Raw genomic sequence first — 15,441 nt, 5'->3', positions numbered from 1 at the left:
TCTCCTTTCCTCTCCTTTCCTCTCCTTTCCTCTCCTTTCCTCTCCTCTCCTCTCCTCTCGTCTGTATTGACATGATGCTCTGAATAATGAAGTTACAACAGCAGAGACTAACCGAGGGAAGAAAAGAAAAGACAGGTACTTACAGTCAAACCGGTTTTTTACTGCCAGAGTGACTCCTTCAGAGTGACCACCACGATGTTCAGAGGCTTTCATAAATAAGAATAACTTGATTTAGTGCCCGAAATGCCCGAGTTGAGGAATTTGAGAGCTTGAATGTGTGTGGCATGATCTCCCATCTGCTCTGCGGAATAGTAATGTGCTGCGTTATGATCTCTTTCTTTTTATTTCACAACGAGCCAGCACAGCTGTCAGTGAGAGAAACAGAAAGAGGAAAAGGGAGAAAATCAACCACCCAACTGCTTTAGGCCTGTTGGAAGAGGAGTCAGCAGACAAATCCTTTCGTAGAGTGCATTAGGTTCAGCTGGTCATTGAATTTCTTGGATATCGCCGACAGGTTTGAAGCAGGAAGGAAAAGTCGGGGGATTTGTTGAATTGATTGAGCAAGTCGCAGGATATGAAAGAATTTGACACACTGGTCACTGCGTAGAGATTTAATGTCTTTTCACGCCAGATACCAACATCCATCTGAATAATTCTCGCTTTTTTTTTTTTTTTCGCTGATTCATTTCACAACATTGCGGTTTTGAACTGTGCAGTTTACTCCATCTGCTCTGACCTCAAAAACAGCATTAGCAGAACAGGAGGGTGTAACACTTTTAGGTTATGATTAAACACCAAGAAACAGCCACAAAAAATTTAAGGAATTCTGTTTCACAGGCATGATGGGAATTCAAATGAAGGCCAATGGCCTGCACTATCCAATGCAGCCTCCCCGCACACAAAAATACAAACACATATGTGACGTGCTGACACATGTACACAGACCCACCACCTCTTTTCCTGTGGGAAGTCATCCAGGTGCAAAGTCTGACCCTGACACCAGGGTTCACAGGTCAAAAAGTTTGTTTTCCCAGGTTTACCCCTTATTATTTATTCATGAAACAGAGGAAGAGGGAGGGAGCGAGTCAGAGAAGGGAGAGAGACAGAGAGGAATCCCCCAGCGCGAGGCCTTTGATGTGGAAAACAAAATCTCCTTTTTAATCTGGCCTCTAATGGAATACACATGACACATCCTGAGCTCGTGCACGCTCTCTGCCGGTCCTCCTTTTCTTTCTTCTGTCTTCTGTCTTTTTTTTTTTTTTTTTCTGTGTGTGTTTACTTGTTTGTGTTTGTATGCACACGCACGCACACATGGTTTTGTGATCTCCACATGTGTGTGAGATAGGAGGAGAATGAGATAACATGTTACAGATTAAATGTGCAGGGGGATGGGGGTGGGGGTGGGGGTGGGGAGGGGGTGGATGGACAAAGAAAATATTAGTAATCGCTCCATGCTGTTGCTCAATTGCTCTCCCTGAGAAGTAATCATACCTTGCAGTGCCCGAGGCAGCCCAGCTGTCCATGTGCATTTTATACAAAGACTAACTTTGCCTAGTCGGTCTCCTCATTGCTTTGCTGAAACTAGTGGGGGGAGAAAAAGAGACAGCCTGCCTCCCCATCCTGAGTTCATCCTCAAAACAAAAACATCAGGTGGTTTCACTCAGTAGCCAGTTGCATTTGGGGAGGCAGTCCTGTGGTCTGAGGGTTTTTAGACACAGAAATGACTTCATTTGTTCTGACTTTCATTTAATATTACATTTTACTTTTTCTGTAAATCAACAAAAGGCTGTGCAGTTTTCAGTTAATAACACCTGTAGAGCCTGTAAAGCTGAGCAGTCTCTTGGTCAGGACATGAAGCTAATCTTCTTTGGAGTAAAGTAAACACAAACTGCCAGCATAATTTGTCTAAATGCACTCTGTGTACCGCATTGGAATTGAGGGTCTAAGGCTGGGTGGTAAAACCCTCTGAGACAAGTTTGTGATTTGGGGCAATATAAATAAAAATGACTTGACCTAAAGGATGATATATATATATATATATATATTTTTTTTTTTTTTTTTTCTTATTGCAAGCAGCACCCACAGCTCCCTTAAATACATCTTGTGTATCTAGCTTGTATCCCTCTGAGGTTTTGCAGATATGCACGCAACTACTTTAACTTACAATATTTTTCTTTTTGTAAATGAACAGTGTGTTGTCCATAAGTTCATCTCTTAATACTTTCGGTGTATTAAGACCTGGACTGCCCTTTGTGTGGCGATCTGCTCCAAGGTCCATTCATTCCCACTAAAACTCAAAAAAAAGAGCTCACAAATTTGTAGGTTGTATTTTTAAAAGTAATTTATTGTCAACAGCTGGCCACCGTAGCTTTTAGCAAACATCGCTCAGAAATGAGTAAATAGTGCATTTGTTGGCAACAGAACGGTGTGTGTGGAATATGTCATCCAGTGCAACAATGTGAGTGCCTGAAATTGATTCTCACTGATGTTTTTAATAGTTTTTGGACAACAATGGGGCTCTGTGGTACAGAGGAGCAGGATGTCTCAGGCTGTGGCTGCACAGATAACACATGTTCCTAGAAAAACTATAGAAAGTTACCAACCTTGTACTTCATTTGTTTATGACAGTACATCAATAAATGTATCCAAATAAATGGTGGGACTTTAACAGTTGTTAAAATGATGCCATTGAGCAACATGTGTAACGATTTAGCCTTATAGAGTGGGAGCGTATTCTCTTGCCTCCCTCTTGTACAGTCCCAGTTCTTGGGAAACAAGTAGCATGACATCACTGGGGAGAAAAGGCAACACAAAAATAGCCGGACAAGCCGGTTCCCAGCCGTGGGCCTGGACCCCAGTCCAGACCAAGGTTCACAATGTGTTTTCAATGTGTCTGATATCTCCAGTAACTACAATCTCTTCTCTCCTTCTCCCGCTTTCTCCCTTTTTCTTGCTCTTTCATCATCCTCCTCTATCGACAACCCTCTCTTTCTCTCTCGACATTTCTCTCTCTTTCTCCCAGACTCTGTGGTCATGGAGGCAAGGTCACACGCTCTACTCTTGGCAGGCTGCAGTGTGCGGAGCTTTTGCAGGTGCAGGGGATTATATGCTGCTTTGGGAAAGAGGGGGGAGAGGGAGGAGGGAGGGGGGAGGGGGAGGGTAGAGGGGGTTGAAGAAGGGCAGGAGGGATGGATGGAAAGACAGATAGATACATGGATAGGTGAATAGATGGCCAGCAGGGCAGGACAAGTTTACCCAAAGCCAAGACAAGAGGACGGAGAATAAGATAAGAAATAATTTCAGCCTTTTTCTGACACACTGTTACCAAACAGCAACTGACGCTCCTCAGTACAGCGATTCTGCATCACTAATGAGAAAGGTCTTATTATTACGGTTCTCAAGCCCTTCAGTTAATGAAAATCATACCGTAGGAGACTTTATGGGTTCGTCTTAGCCGGGATGAGTATCAGGGGAGAGACAGACAACCAGGGGACAAGAGAGGAGGGATGAGAGGGGCTGATTCCTGGGTATGGGCCCCTGCAGCTGTGCGACCTCCTGAGCACTGGGGCCTGAAGTGGTTTAAGAGAGAGGAAGAAAGAAAGGCACAGGAAAAGAGGGAGTGGACTATAAACAGGATGAATAGGGGAAAGGAAAAGGCAACAACTACAGAGAATTAAGAGTATGAAACACAAGAGATACATACTAGATAAAGTTCCCTCAGTACCAATTTTTAAGATTATGGTTATGAGCCCAGTCCTGTGCTTAATGATTTTGTATTTTAATGTAAGGAGTTCCATCTCAAGATTATCGTCTCAAAAGTTTTTTTTTTTCTTGTTTTTTTCCCTTTATCAGACCACATCAGGAAACAAGATAAACACATGGTCAAATTAAATACACACCTTTCTTATAGTGCTGTCCTGGCATGAACACATATACAAAACAAAACAGACAACCGATCAAAACAAGCCCCACACAAAAAAAGAAGAAGAAAAAAAAAGAGGGGGGAGAAAATCGCAATAACCGATAGAACTAAATGAACAAATTAAGTTCATTCAGACAAGTTATCTCTGGCCACTCAACCAAAATACATACTGAGGGGAGACCACTTCTACAAATTAAAAACCTTCCTTGCAATACACTGGACAACATTTCATGAGGGAGAATTGAAAGTAATTTGTCGTACCACACTGTTAATGTAGGTGGAAAAGAATCGAGGCAAACCTGCAGGGTTGGAAGGCGTGCAGCATACAACATGATACTAAGCTATTGTGCCAGGACATTGTTTTATGATTACAACAATCCATAACACTATTATTGATAATAAAGTGTTACTGGAGACAAACATTGATAGTATTTGCGAGGAAGCGTTTTTCTTCGTATAGAGGCAGACGGCCAACGAGGGGAGTGAGAGAAGGGTATGACATGCAACAATGGCCCCCTGTTGGAATCGAGCCTTAACCATTCAGTTCTGTGGCCGCCCCGCGCTTGTTCTGTTTAAGAAGGAAAAAACATCTTTGTGGGTGTGTTTTTTACTGAAACTAGAGTGGTTCCCTTGGTCTGATTAACAAAGACAGGTTCCCAAAGGTGCCCGGCCTCAACTTGACTCATGAAAATAAATGACAGTACTCCAGAGTTTACTTTATACCACTTGTTAATGAAAAGCTCAACTAAGATAAAGTATATACTTTACTCTACCTTTTAGCTTTTAATAGTGCATCCACACAGGTGTTTTCACTTTATTCCCCTGGTCAGACCTCTCCTCAGACTGTGGAGGTGTGTGTACAGACTGAGCTTGATTGGCATCTCCTTCACTTTTTGTTGCATCTATTAGTTACAGCATCTCTTATACCAGACATTATTTATTGGTTCATGCCACATATTCACCAGCGTAGCTCCTCTCAACTTTGAGAAGCCCAAACGGCTGTCAGGGGAATGTAGGGACTGTGATTCAGTTGGCCTTTTTTTATTTGATTTGGCTGGGTATAGTTTAATACAGGCGAAGCTGTGTATGGATGCTGTGGTTTGTGCTTTGTGATCTTGTTTAACCACTTCAGGAACAATACGTTTTCCTGCATGAAGAAAAAGACATGAAATGGTCAGAGACAGAGACAGAGACTGGCTCAGATAAAAGAAAAGAAACAGCAACAGCACTGCAAACAAGTAAAGGTCAGTGGTGCATCTGGTGATGGTGATGGACATCTGACTTGTACAGCATCAGTATAAGAGAGAGAGAATAAGATAAGTCCAGAGGTAGACAGGAACATAGCATCTACCTCCAGTGTCGTAGGTCTGAATAACAAATGTGTCACATCATCTTTCCTTCCACCTAGTCTTCATCTTTTATCGTGACGAAGAAGCAGAACCGCAATCAAAAATACATATTTCAGAAGAAGAAACAGTTCCATGCTGGAGTCGGCTCATGGAACTGCTTTTGGATGGTTCTAGCTTTCAGTCCATAACTCTTGCGACACTACAACTCGCCAGACAGGACAGGAAGATTGAGGTTAGCTGCTCAGGGGTGGGGGTGATGAAGAGATGGAGATGGAGGTGAACGAGACGGCACCCTGAGGAGCTGAGATGTGGCTCTGTGCCACCCCACCTGGGCTCGGTCCATGCTGGGAAGAAAAGGGCCGAGAGGGAGAGAAATCAGAGTAGAAGAAGTGAAAGGGGAGACAGGAGATGTGGATGAGAAAAAAGACGTAAAAGACTTACAATATTCAACTGTAAGCAATCCGACACACTACATATCCACTATATTGACAGAATTGTTAATTAGAGGAAAAATGACTGAGAAGTGTTGAGCTGGGAGAAGAAAAGACAACCTGAGCCAAAAGCAGAAGAAGGGGGGGAGGGCGTGGGTTGGCAGTGGGGGAGTACGGGGGCGTGGGTCCTGTGACCGAGCTGCTGTCCAAGAGGGAGCCTCAAGTTTCAGTCGCTTCCCCTTACATTGCACTTCACACTCTCTCTTTCACTCATACATAATCCGCTTGACACTGGAAATGCTCACACAAGCGCATTTAATCATCGCAAATATCTCCACTAGTACGGCGCACTGACTTACGACGGGCTTGACCCCGTCTGAACCGCCTGGAGAGACCTGCCTAGCCCGAGACGAGATTACATCACCGAGTGGTTCGCGTCTAACCTTCATCACATCACATGGCGTTTTCCAGCCAAATTTAGATCCCCCGATTCAGCGCTCCATGTGTAAGATTTATAAGGATAATGCATCCTTTTATTGCTCTCCAAGAATATTAGAAAACAGCCTGCAGTATGAGGGCTGTATCTTTTTCATGCTTGCTGAAGTTTGATTTGTATCCGCCCAAGCAGGAGAAAAAAAAAAAGAAAATCGTTTAAATCCACTCTTATAACCAGCCAGCATTAACTAGTAAAATGTAACAGAGTGTTGCACCACGCTGGTCCTCATGTTTTCCTGTATCCTCAGCTCACTTACAGTCACATTGCTCCTTGGTGGCCCATATGGATATGTTTACCCAGAACAGTTGCTATGTTTGTGGCAGAGTGTGACACACACACACACACACACACACACACACACACACACACACACACACACACACACACACACACACACACACACACACTGTGGCTCAGTGGGGACACCTCTGGATCACGCCGCCTATCCAGCTTCCAACTTGGAGTGTTGGAGGGAAGTCAGGGTGTAACTGCTGTAATAAAACTCTTCTGAGGGAGTGTGTGTGTGTATCTATCTGTGTGTATTTGTGTGTTCATTTGCGTCTGAAGGTATCCAAATACGTCTGTTTTTCATGCTTGTGCGTACAAGCAGGTGTGTGCGTGTGTGTGTGTGTGTGTATATATATATATATATATATATATGCCTGTGCTTGTGTGTGTTATAGGAGGGAGTGTGTGTGACTCAGGGGAAGGCGTGGGTTGGATGAGGCCGGAGGAGGGGGGGCGGTGGGAATAGAAGTGTGTCTGTCTGGTTTTTGTGGTCTAATAATGGGGGAGGTCTCGGATGGGGAATATTATCATTTTTATGAACTCAGTGGAGAGGAGGGCCAAGAGTTCCACTGTTTATTGCTGAATTAATATGTTACAGTAACTGCGGTTAAGTAATTGGACTTTTTAAGGGTTTATTTTTAATATTTAAAGACTGTTCTGAGAGCAGAGAGAGGCCCTTTTATGTCTGCACTTCGCTAAATGTGTGTATTTGTCTTTTGTAGGTGCAGTAGCGGCATTTGTTACCACTCCTCTTGACGTGGCAAAGACCAGGATCATGCTCGCAAAGGTATACACAGTCAAAGACACACACACACACACACACACCCACTGGCAGCGACTTTTAAACACTGCTGTCAGGTGATGCCTCGCAGGCAAAGAGCTGAGCGGGCCTGCAGCCTGAGTAAATTTCAACAGTGTCAGCACACAGAACGGAGCGGGCCGAGGTAGCGCCGGGACAGTAGTGAGACATACGCACACATTCATCATCTGACCTGGACTATGGACAGTGTCGGGAAGACATATTTGTGCGCATGGTTAGTGTTAGAGTGAGGACTTGTTGCTGCTCCAGAGGAATTTCCATCTCAAGGCTGCTTGTCACTGAGAGGTGAACCAGAGGGCCAGTGTCCCTCCTGTTAACTCTGCTACTCTGTGTAAGCCCTCTAAAGCACCACCTCCCCTCCACCACCACCCTCTGTGTGTGTGTGTGTGTGTGTGTGTGTGTGTGTGTGTGTGTGTGTGTGTGTGTGTGTGTGTGTGTAGCGGTGGACCTCCTCTTCCTCCCTCTCTCTACCTCCTCTTTCACTTTTGGCTCGCTCCAACTGTATGTCTGGCTTCCCTCACTTCGTCCTGTGTGTGTGTGTGTGTGTGTGTGTAAAGGGTAGTGAGTTCAGAGTTACCCCAATCAGCCCCCCCACAAACACACACCGACTGTCCTTGGAGAAGACACAGTGTTCCACGCCCCCACCCCCCCCCCACCCCAACCTTCATCCTAACTAATGAGATACTGGAATTAACAAAACACTCAGTCAGTCTTGATCTCCTGTGAGAAGCCGTTGGCTGAAGGTGGAACAGCACGGTACAAAGGCTTCCTGTAAACATTATCTGAAATGCAGCTGCTGTAATTTACCACCAGCAAAGGACTCGGCCTGGGCTGCCTCAAAGCTGTTCGGTTATAACTTTATAAGGCCAAGTTTTTGATTCACTTAAGGCAGCACAGGTTAGCTGGGAAAAAGGCTTCGTTTCATTCAGTGAGAATGAAACTTGTGTATTCACTCAACAAAATAAAAGCCAGGACTGAAACTGCTTCCGCTGACAGACTGGAGGTGTCTATGTTTAAAATCTATCCACAAACGTTGTTAACATATTAAAAGTCCTAATAATATTAGGACTTTTAATGTGTTAACACTGTGGTGACATTCGAACTGTTAAATTACTAGTTTGCTGCAAAGCCTTCCTTATTCAACCTGCTTGGTATTAAAAGCATTGCAACTAAATATTATTTTCTTTTTCCAATTAATATGTAAATTGTGTTATCAATTAATGATTGATAATAAATTATTGATAATTTCCCAAGATAACATTTTCAAATGTTTTGTTCGATCAACACTACAAAACCCAAAGATATGAAGTCGTATATTTGGTATGGGGGTTAATCCTGCCCCGTACCAGAAGCTGGTTTTTGGTTAAAAAATGATGATAGTTAATTGATTATCTATGAACTGGCTAATAATGTTAGCTCTAATAAGAATCGGCTGAAAAAAAAAATAATAAAATATGCTTTGTATAGTTTATGATATTAAAACAAAATATGACCAAAACTGATCTGTGCTGCCTCAAAGCATTTTAAATATCCTGTCAGACTAAAGTCTGGTACCACAGCAGCAAAGGAAGACAAGTTGAGGCAGGAGAGTGGAACAGAGACAGACAGAGTGAGCCGGGCTGGCGTTGATGGGTATGAACGGTTTGGATCGGACGAAGGGGGGGAGGAAATCTGGGTGTTGGAGCTTGTTGCATTAGTTTCCTTCTCACAGCAGCGGAGGAGAAGGTTCTCTCTTTTCTCCGGCAGGCAGAATGAATGAGCGCTGTTGTACAGCAGGCAGTCTGGCGCGGGCGACGCACACGAGGGCGGATGTCCAGGGCACAGCTGGACGTGTAAAGCTCCTCCAGGACAGGACTCCTGCCACACCACCCTGCCTGCAGCAGTGGTGACAAGCCTGGCACATCGCACTGCCGCTGCTACTGTACAACACTGCTCCTCTGCTCAGGCTGGCGTGATTCCTGCTAGAGCACCACGCTGCTGCTATTAGTGTCACATTCACTACCCTCCACACATCAGGGTCAGGCTGCCGTGTTAGAACACCGTCTTGTCATTGTATGACAAGACAAACAGTGTAGATGCTACGTGGAATTTATAAATGATTATGAGGACTTCACATAACAAAGCAAACCAACATAAGCCAGAGAAAACTTGCATGAAGATATTTTTGTATGTCAGCATAAGTTACACAGGGACTGTCTGTGTGTCTGTGTCTGTGTGTGTGTGTGTGTGTGTGTGTCTGTGTGTGTGTGTGTGTGTGTGTGTTTTGGACGCCCTGTTCCTCCATTCCCTCCTTCCACCATTCCACGGCGGTAAAGAAAAGAAAACTTGTCAGACGAGGAGAAGGGAGACTCATTTCTCAGCCACCTGTCTACCAACAGAAACATAAGGAATAGGGGTGGGTTTCTTTTTTTCCCTCTCACATGAAGAAAAAATGCGGGAATCTTCCTCTCGTTCCAGCAGATCCTTTGAGTCACAATCTACAGCGGACGTAGCGAACTGTTTCCTACATGCTCGGCGAGCTGTGGCGCGGATTGGCGTGCATGCACCCATACACATACATCCTCATTTTAGTGTTTCCCTCCGCCGCCTCTTTCTTTTCCTCTCTCCTCTCTGCTGCCACCACCCACCCTCACTTAACCCCACCAGGCCTTATCCTGCAGCTCTGCCACTTCACAGTGATGGATTAAAAACTCTCTGGCCAGCTAAGCCGTATTGTGTAAATAAAAGTGCCAGACCGACGGGTGTGGAGGAGAACTTGTTGAGTGTGCTTTTGGGTGGGCAAATGGCTGGGTGTGTTTCTGAGCCGAGTGCATGGGTGGGTGATGGAGGTGTCACCTGCGCTGACACAGCTGTCCATGACGAGACGGAGGAATGAAAGAAGAGGGGGGGGGGCGCTTAAACGGGGGCATCTGTCCGGGGGAGCAGGAAGGGAAGAAGACAGTCTATCCGTCATCACACCTCTATTTGCTCTCTCTTCCTCTCTCTCTCTCTCTCTGTCTAGGCCGGCTCGACCACAGCGAGCGGCAACATCCCAGTGGTGCTCTACGACGTGTGGAAGAGCCGAGGCCTTACAGGGTGAGTGTGTGTGTTCATTTTGGAGAAGTGCTCAAAGGCTAATTGTGATTGTTTACACTCTTTACACGAACCATTTTATCCCATCACATTTTGGGAGGCTGGGGTTGGGGTTGGGGGTGGGGGGGGGGGGGGGGTGGGGGTGAATTTACAGCTACTGCTGAAAAATGAGCTGTATAAAAGCTTTCCCTGCCATCTTGCTGTACCGTCCTATTGATTAAGGTGTTACAGGGGCCAAGTGGAAGGGTTTATTTGAGTGTTTTGATGTGTTTATGATGCGCAGCAGACAAAGGGCCAGGTCTAATGGGGCCACAGAGGGCTGCCAGCACTAAAACAAACCCTCATTTCACAGTGAATGATGGGCCTGCTTGTGTACAAGCCGCCATCATTCAGTTAGGATGCACCTCGGCTCAATGCTCATAGCAGATTTGGTCTGGGTCGGGGCCAAACACCAGTGGGACGCCGCTCTCCCCCTCTCTGTCTCACAGACACACACTTAACAAGCCACTGTATCATTGTTTGTTTGTGTAGCTGCAGTGCTGGAATCTAATCAGAGAGAAATTACATGTCTGCTTTGTGTTTAATAAGAGCCAAGGGTGATTCTCCTCCAGCTATTTTAAATCAGTAACAGCCTGCACAATAAAGGTGACGTTTGAGACTCCAAACATCCATGCCCTGACTACAAATCCCACTCTCCTGGCTGCAACAGTAACCAAGTGGTAATGTTCAGGAGAGCTCTTTGATGCCAGCATCCACCTCTGCACCTCACCTTTGATGTTTTCTCTCTCTTTCTTTTTTTCTCTTTCTCTCCTTCTCTCTCTCCTCCAACTATCCTCCTGGGTCTCAGCGGTATCTCAGAGCCCAGACAACGTGCACCATAAGCTCTTCATCACGATGAGCTCCTGCAAACCTTTCTCTCCCCCGATGTTGATGTAACCAGAGAAAACGAGCGAACTAAGAGAAAGAGACGAGAGAATGAAACGCAGAGACAAAGGAGAGTGTGTAGAAAGTGAAAGGGGTGGGGGGCTGTTGTTCCGCAGGGCCAAAGGCCTGGTGGTTGCGCTGGTGCATGCCTGATACAAATTGCTGGGGCTTTAAAGCTGTAATTATGGTAATAGGCCCAATTGCAGTGTAGTGAAGCTCTAAAGTGCTTCCATGTGTGTGCCATGCCCCAGAGACCCCGGGTGAGCAGAGAGCGGTGGAGCTCACACCGGCCTCCCCCAGTAACCTGCAAAGCAACCAAACTGCACCAGGAATCATGTCAAAACAAAGACTAATAGGCAGCAAGTCCTCCAAGCTGTGTCTGCTTTGCGCCTTATGTAAACCACAATGGAAGAAAATTAAACAAATGACATGTTCTTTCCCGCATACGCACAACAAAGCAGAGCGTCTGGAAGTGTGTGGTGAACCTTAATTGTACTTTTACGGCATCTGCAATCAGTTTTTCAGCATGAGAAATTAGGTTGAGGAAGGTGAACACTTTTCACCCACTCGATTCAAATATTCCAATCCCGTCTTGCTTTGTATAAATGTGATTGGAGGAGTACAGTCATAGGGTGTAGTAGGAATCTATAACTGATGACAAAGTGATGAGCAACTCTGTAAACCTGTCTGCACAAGTGAAACAAATACCTTGTGCAGTATTTCTGCTTTATGAAGCAAAAAGCCATTTTTTATTTGAGATTCCATGTTGATCAGTTTCCTGCCTTCTGTGATATAATCTAGATTTCAAACTAAAGAGAGAATTCATCCTGGATCCCGGATTTGATGCAGCTCCATCCTCCACAAATGGACCACAACTCTTCGACCAGAAACGTAAAGCCGATTTAGAGAATTAGAAAACACAACTTAAGGATGAGGCTGGTGGCGTTTGGTTATTGTCCACATATTCCATGAAAATACCTAAATCAATAGTGGATTAGTCCGTCTCTCAACACATCACAATGTCCCCAGTCTGTGGCCTCAAAGCCTGTTAGTTCTTACTGAAGATATAAATCTTAAAAATCTCTCCTAAGACTAAAAAGTCTCCTAAATAAGTTGGGCGTTTTTAGCAAATGTCACTCAAACAGGAGTAAACGGCAAACATTTGGAGACCATTTGCAGCTGCCGGTTTAGTGCACCAGTGAGTATTTAGGACAGTAGGACAGAGGTGGGAGTGAGTCCAAATAAAGTTAATAAAGACAAATGTCACCCAGTTCAATAGTGTCACTCTGTGATGTGTTTTAATAGTTTGATAGAGGAATAAGGAATAGACAATCGGAAAAACATAGATTATTATCAGCTTTTTATAAGTTTTGCTGTTGCTACATATTGAACATTAGCATTAACAGCTGTTAACTTTCCAGTCAAGAACAAATGTTGCTAGTTGAGCATCAAACTTCATTCCTTTACTCGCCAAGAGCTGTCTACAGCAGTGGAAAGCAATGCCAATGTTAAATCTTGTCTCTATCGCATCTCTTCCTCTACTGAAGTTAGCAGGCTAACCAGCTAGCGCCGGCCCGTCTCGTCACTTTCCGATATCAACTCACTGTAGCCTCCAATCTGCCCTGAGGACGAAGCGCTGCTCAGAGAGCGTATCATAGCCTCTTGTCTTGTAAACACAACGATGGCTGAAGCTCTTTTCAAGCGAAAACCACCCCCACCCTCTCCCAACAAGAAACCACGTTCGGAAGCAAAGAAAAACTTACACAATAAACCCTTTAAACAAATGTTAGGCAATTGCAGAGTATCTGGGACGAATAGAGCGTACTGCTGGCAAAGATGTGCAGTGCACAGCCAGAGTGCCACAGATACAGTTCATGTCCTTCACTGTGTGTGTGGTGTTTGGGTGGACAAGTGTGGGGTTTGTGTTTTTAAGGGAAAATGTTTTAACATCTGTGTTTTTGACTTGACTTGTGTTATTGTCATCCACCTTTTTGTCCAAGAAATTCAAGTAAGCCCACCCCCTCCTGAAGGAATGTATAAAACATCAAACTGTCTCAGTTTTGATTAAGACCCACACAGGTTAGAACTGGTCTCTTTATTTTTAAATGTATCCTATGAAAGAGCTATATATCCAAGAAAGGCTATTTATTATAACCTCAGCACTGTTCCTACACAGGTGGCAGAAATTTAGCTCTTTCTCCTCTTCTACAAGGGCACCAACATCTTTTCTAAACTAAAGCCAAGACATTTGGTTTGAGCTCATCACTATTCTTCCATATGCTCCTGTCAAGCCTTGAAACTATATTTAGTGCGATTCCCCAGGAGAGGTGATTGGCGGACAGTCGGGGAATGACGGCGCTCAGTGGCTGGCCAGGCTGTGATGTCAGAGTGAGTCAGGGAGCCGAGGGGAATATCGGAGCTCTGGCTCTGCTCTGACGTCTCAGAGTCCACAGGTGGGCCTGATCCCAGATAGGAAATGTAACGCCAGTCCAGAGCTGAGACAAAACAAGAGTGTTGAGTTTAAAATTAGTTCATTCCTCTCACTGCTGGCAATCACATGAGAAGACAGAGTGGAATATGTCAGGACTTGTTGTGTCTACCGTGTCGTTGTTTAGCTGTCCAGCTGCCCGGTGGACAAGTTTTCCTCTCTTCACTTTTCTCCCTCTCCGTCATTGGGTTTTGATGAGCTTTGGATCATATTTAATATTGTTGTGTGAGTAATGCTAAGTAGTTGCCTGGAGCGGGCCTGTGGCTTGGGTTTCAGCAGATGGTGATAGATAGCTGTGTCGAGATGGAAAGAGCACACTGAAGGGCAGGACAACAACCTCTGACTAATGTCTCCACGTTTATTTGGAGCATTTACACCAGTCGGTGCTTATACAAACACACTTGGATTCTCTATCTCTCACACATACACACTCTTTGTGTCTTACACACACACACCAGCCACGCACAGCTAACCCTTCACAGAGCGTCTTTTGGAAACACCCGATCTGGGCCGGGGCATTCTGAAACGTGGAGTTGCGTGAATGGTTGGGATGTTTGGGAGATCCATGACATGCTTGGTACCTTGTAAAGCTTTGCAGTCGACAAAAGTGATGCACAAGCATTAAGTCCATTTGTGACCTAAATCTTAAACTGCCAGGGAAAGAGCAGCAGTCAAGCAGCCAGAAATAGAGGCAGTCTAGGACAGTATAACCTACTTGGCAATAAACCTGATTCTGATTTCTGATATCTGATAAAGAAACAGACATTGGCACAGTAGGGGGACATAGGGCAATGCCTATAAATGCTAATGTCATGCTAACGTGACAATGCTAACATGCCACTGTTTGTACAGTTTTGACCATAAGTCTGTGTTTCACGTCTTATGCTGACATTTGCTAATTAGTGCTAATCACAAAGTCCAGCTGAGGCTGATGGGAAAAGTCATTAGCTCTGGAGCTTTTTGGTCACAAACCAAAGTGAAATGTTGATTTGATTATCTGCTAATTGAAAATTTAGAGGATGGGTTTAGGATTTTTCCCATGTACAACAGTGATGTGTCCATATGTATGAGAGAATAGGTCTTGTTTGCTGTGACTATTCCTCCTCTCCACATCGGCCCCGAGGCTTTTGATCGGGAACGTGACTACGCTGTGAAATGGGGGGACTAAACGCAGAGCCCTCAGTCTGTGTGACAGTGCAACTCCAGAGTTCAGCTGAGGATGAAATGCAGCTTCATCAGTCCCACTGAGATAGATCGAGTTGATATTTCATAGTGGTCACATGTATTGAGGGGGGTGGGGGGATGGACATTGAGATGTCATACACACACAAATATGATCCAAACACACAGTGCGGCAGGTGTGAAAAAATGCTCCAGCTTTCAAATTTGCAAAATACAAATTCATTTCTTAGTTCAGCTTGACAAGTAAAGGCTGGTTAACAGCAACAAACCTACACACAACTGCTCTGCCTCTGCTGCAGCGCCACAGGAAACTTCTTTCCCTGGAAACAGAGAGGGAAATTTGTACTAAATAGACTGTAACCTTGAACCAAATCTAATGGAAGTATCCAATAGTTGTTGAGACATTTCTCTCTGAACCAAAACTGTGACCTCATTTCGATGCAAGAGCAGGAGTCAGGGGATGACCAAC

The 15,441-nt window shown here is 44.8% G+C and overlaps 1 protein-coding gene across 1 annotated transcript in view; it reads left to right on the top strand.

Moving 5' to 3' along the window:
• The window catches only part of slc25a26 (solute carrier family 25 member 26), a 55,085-nt gene that overhangs the window by 35,651 nt on the left and 3,993 nt on the right, over positions 1 to 15,441 (top strand). Inside the window, exons 7-9 of the mRNA XM_022745144.1 lie at positions 3,023 to 3,092; positions 7,209 to 7,273; positions 10,308 to 10,381. Of these exons, the coding sequence (XP_022600865.1) occupies positions 3,023 to 3,092; positions 7,209 to 7,273; positions 10,308 to 10,381 (209 nt within the window). The remainder of the gene's footprint in view (positions 1 to 3,022; positions 3,093 to 7,208; positions 7,274 to 10,307; positions 10,382 to 15,441) is intronic.

Source organism: Seriola dumerili, unplaced genomic scaffold (genome assembly GCF_002260705.1).
Source record: "Seriola dumerili isolate Sdu_G_001 unplaced genomic scaffold, Sdu_1.0 BDQW01000088.1, whole genome shotgun sequence".
Taxonomy (NCBI): domain Eukaryota; kingdom Metazoa; phylum Chordata; class Actinopteri; order Carangiformes; family Carangidae; genus Seriola; species Seriola dumerili.
This window is presented reverse-complemented; position numbering and strand designations above follow the sequence as displayed.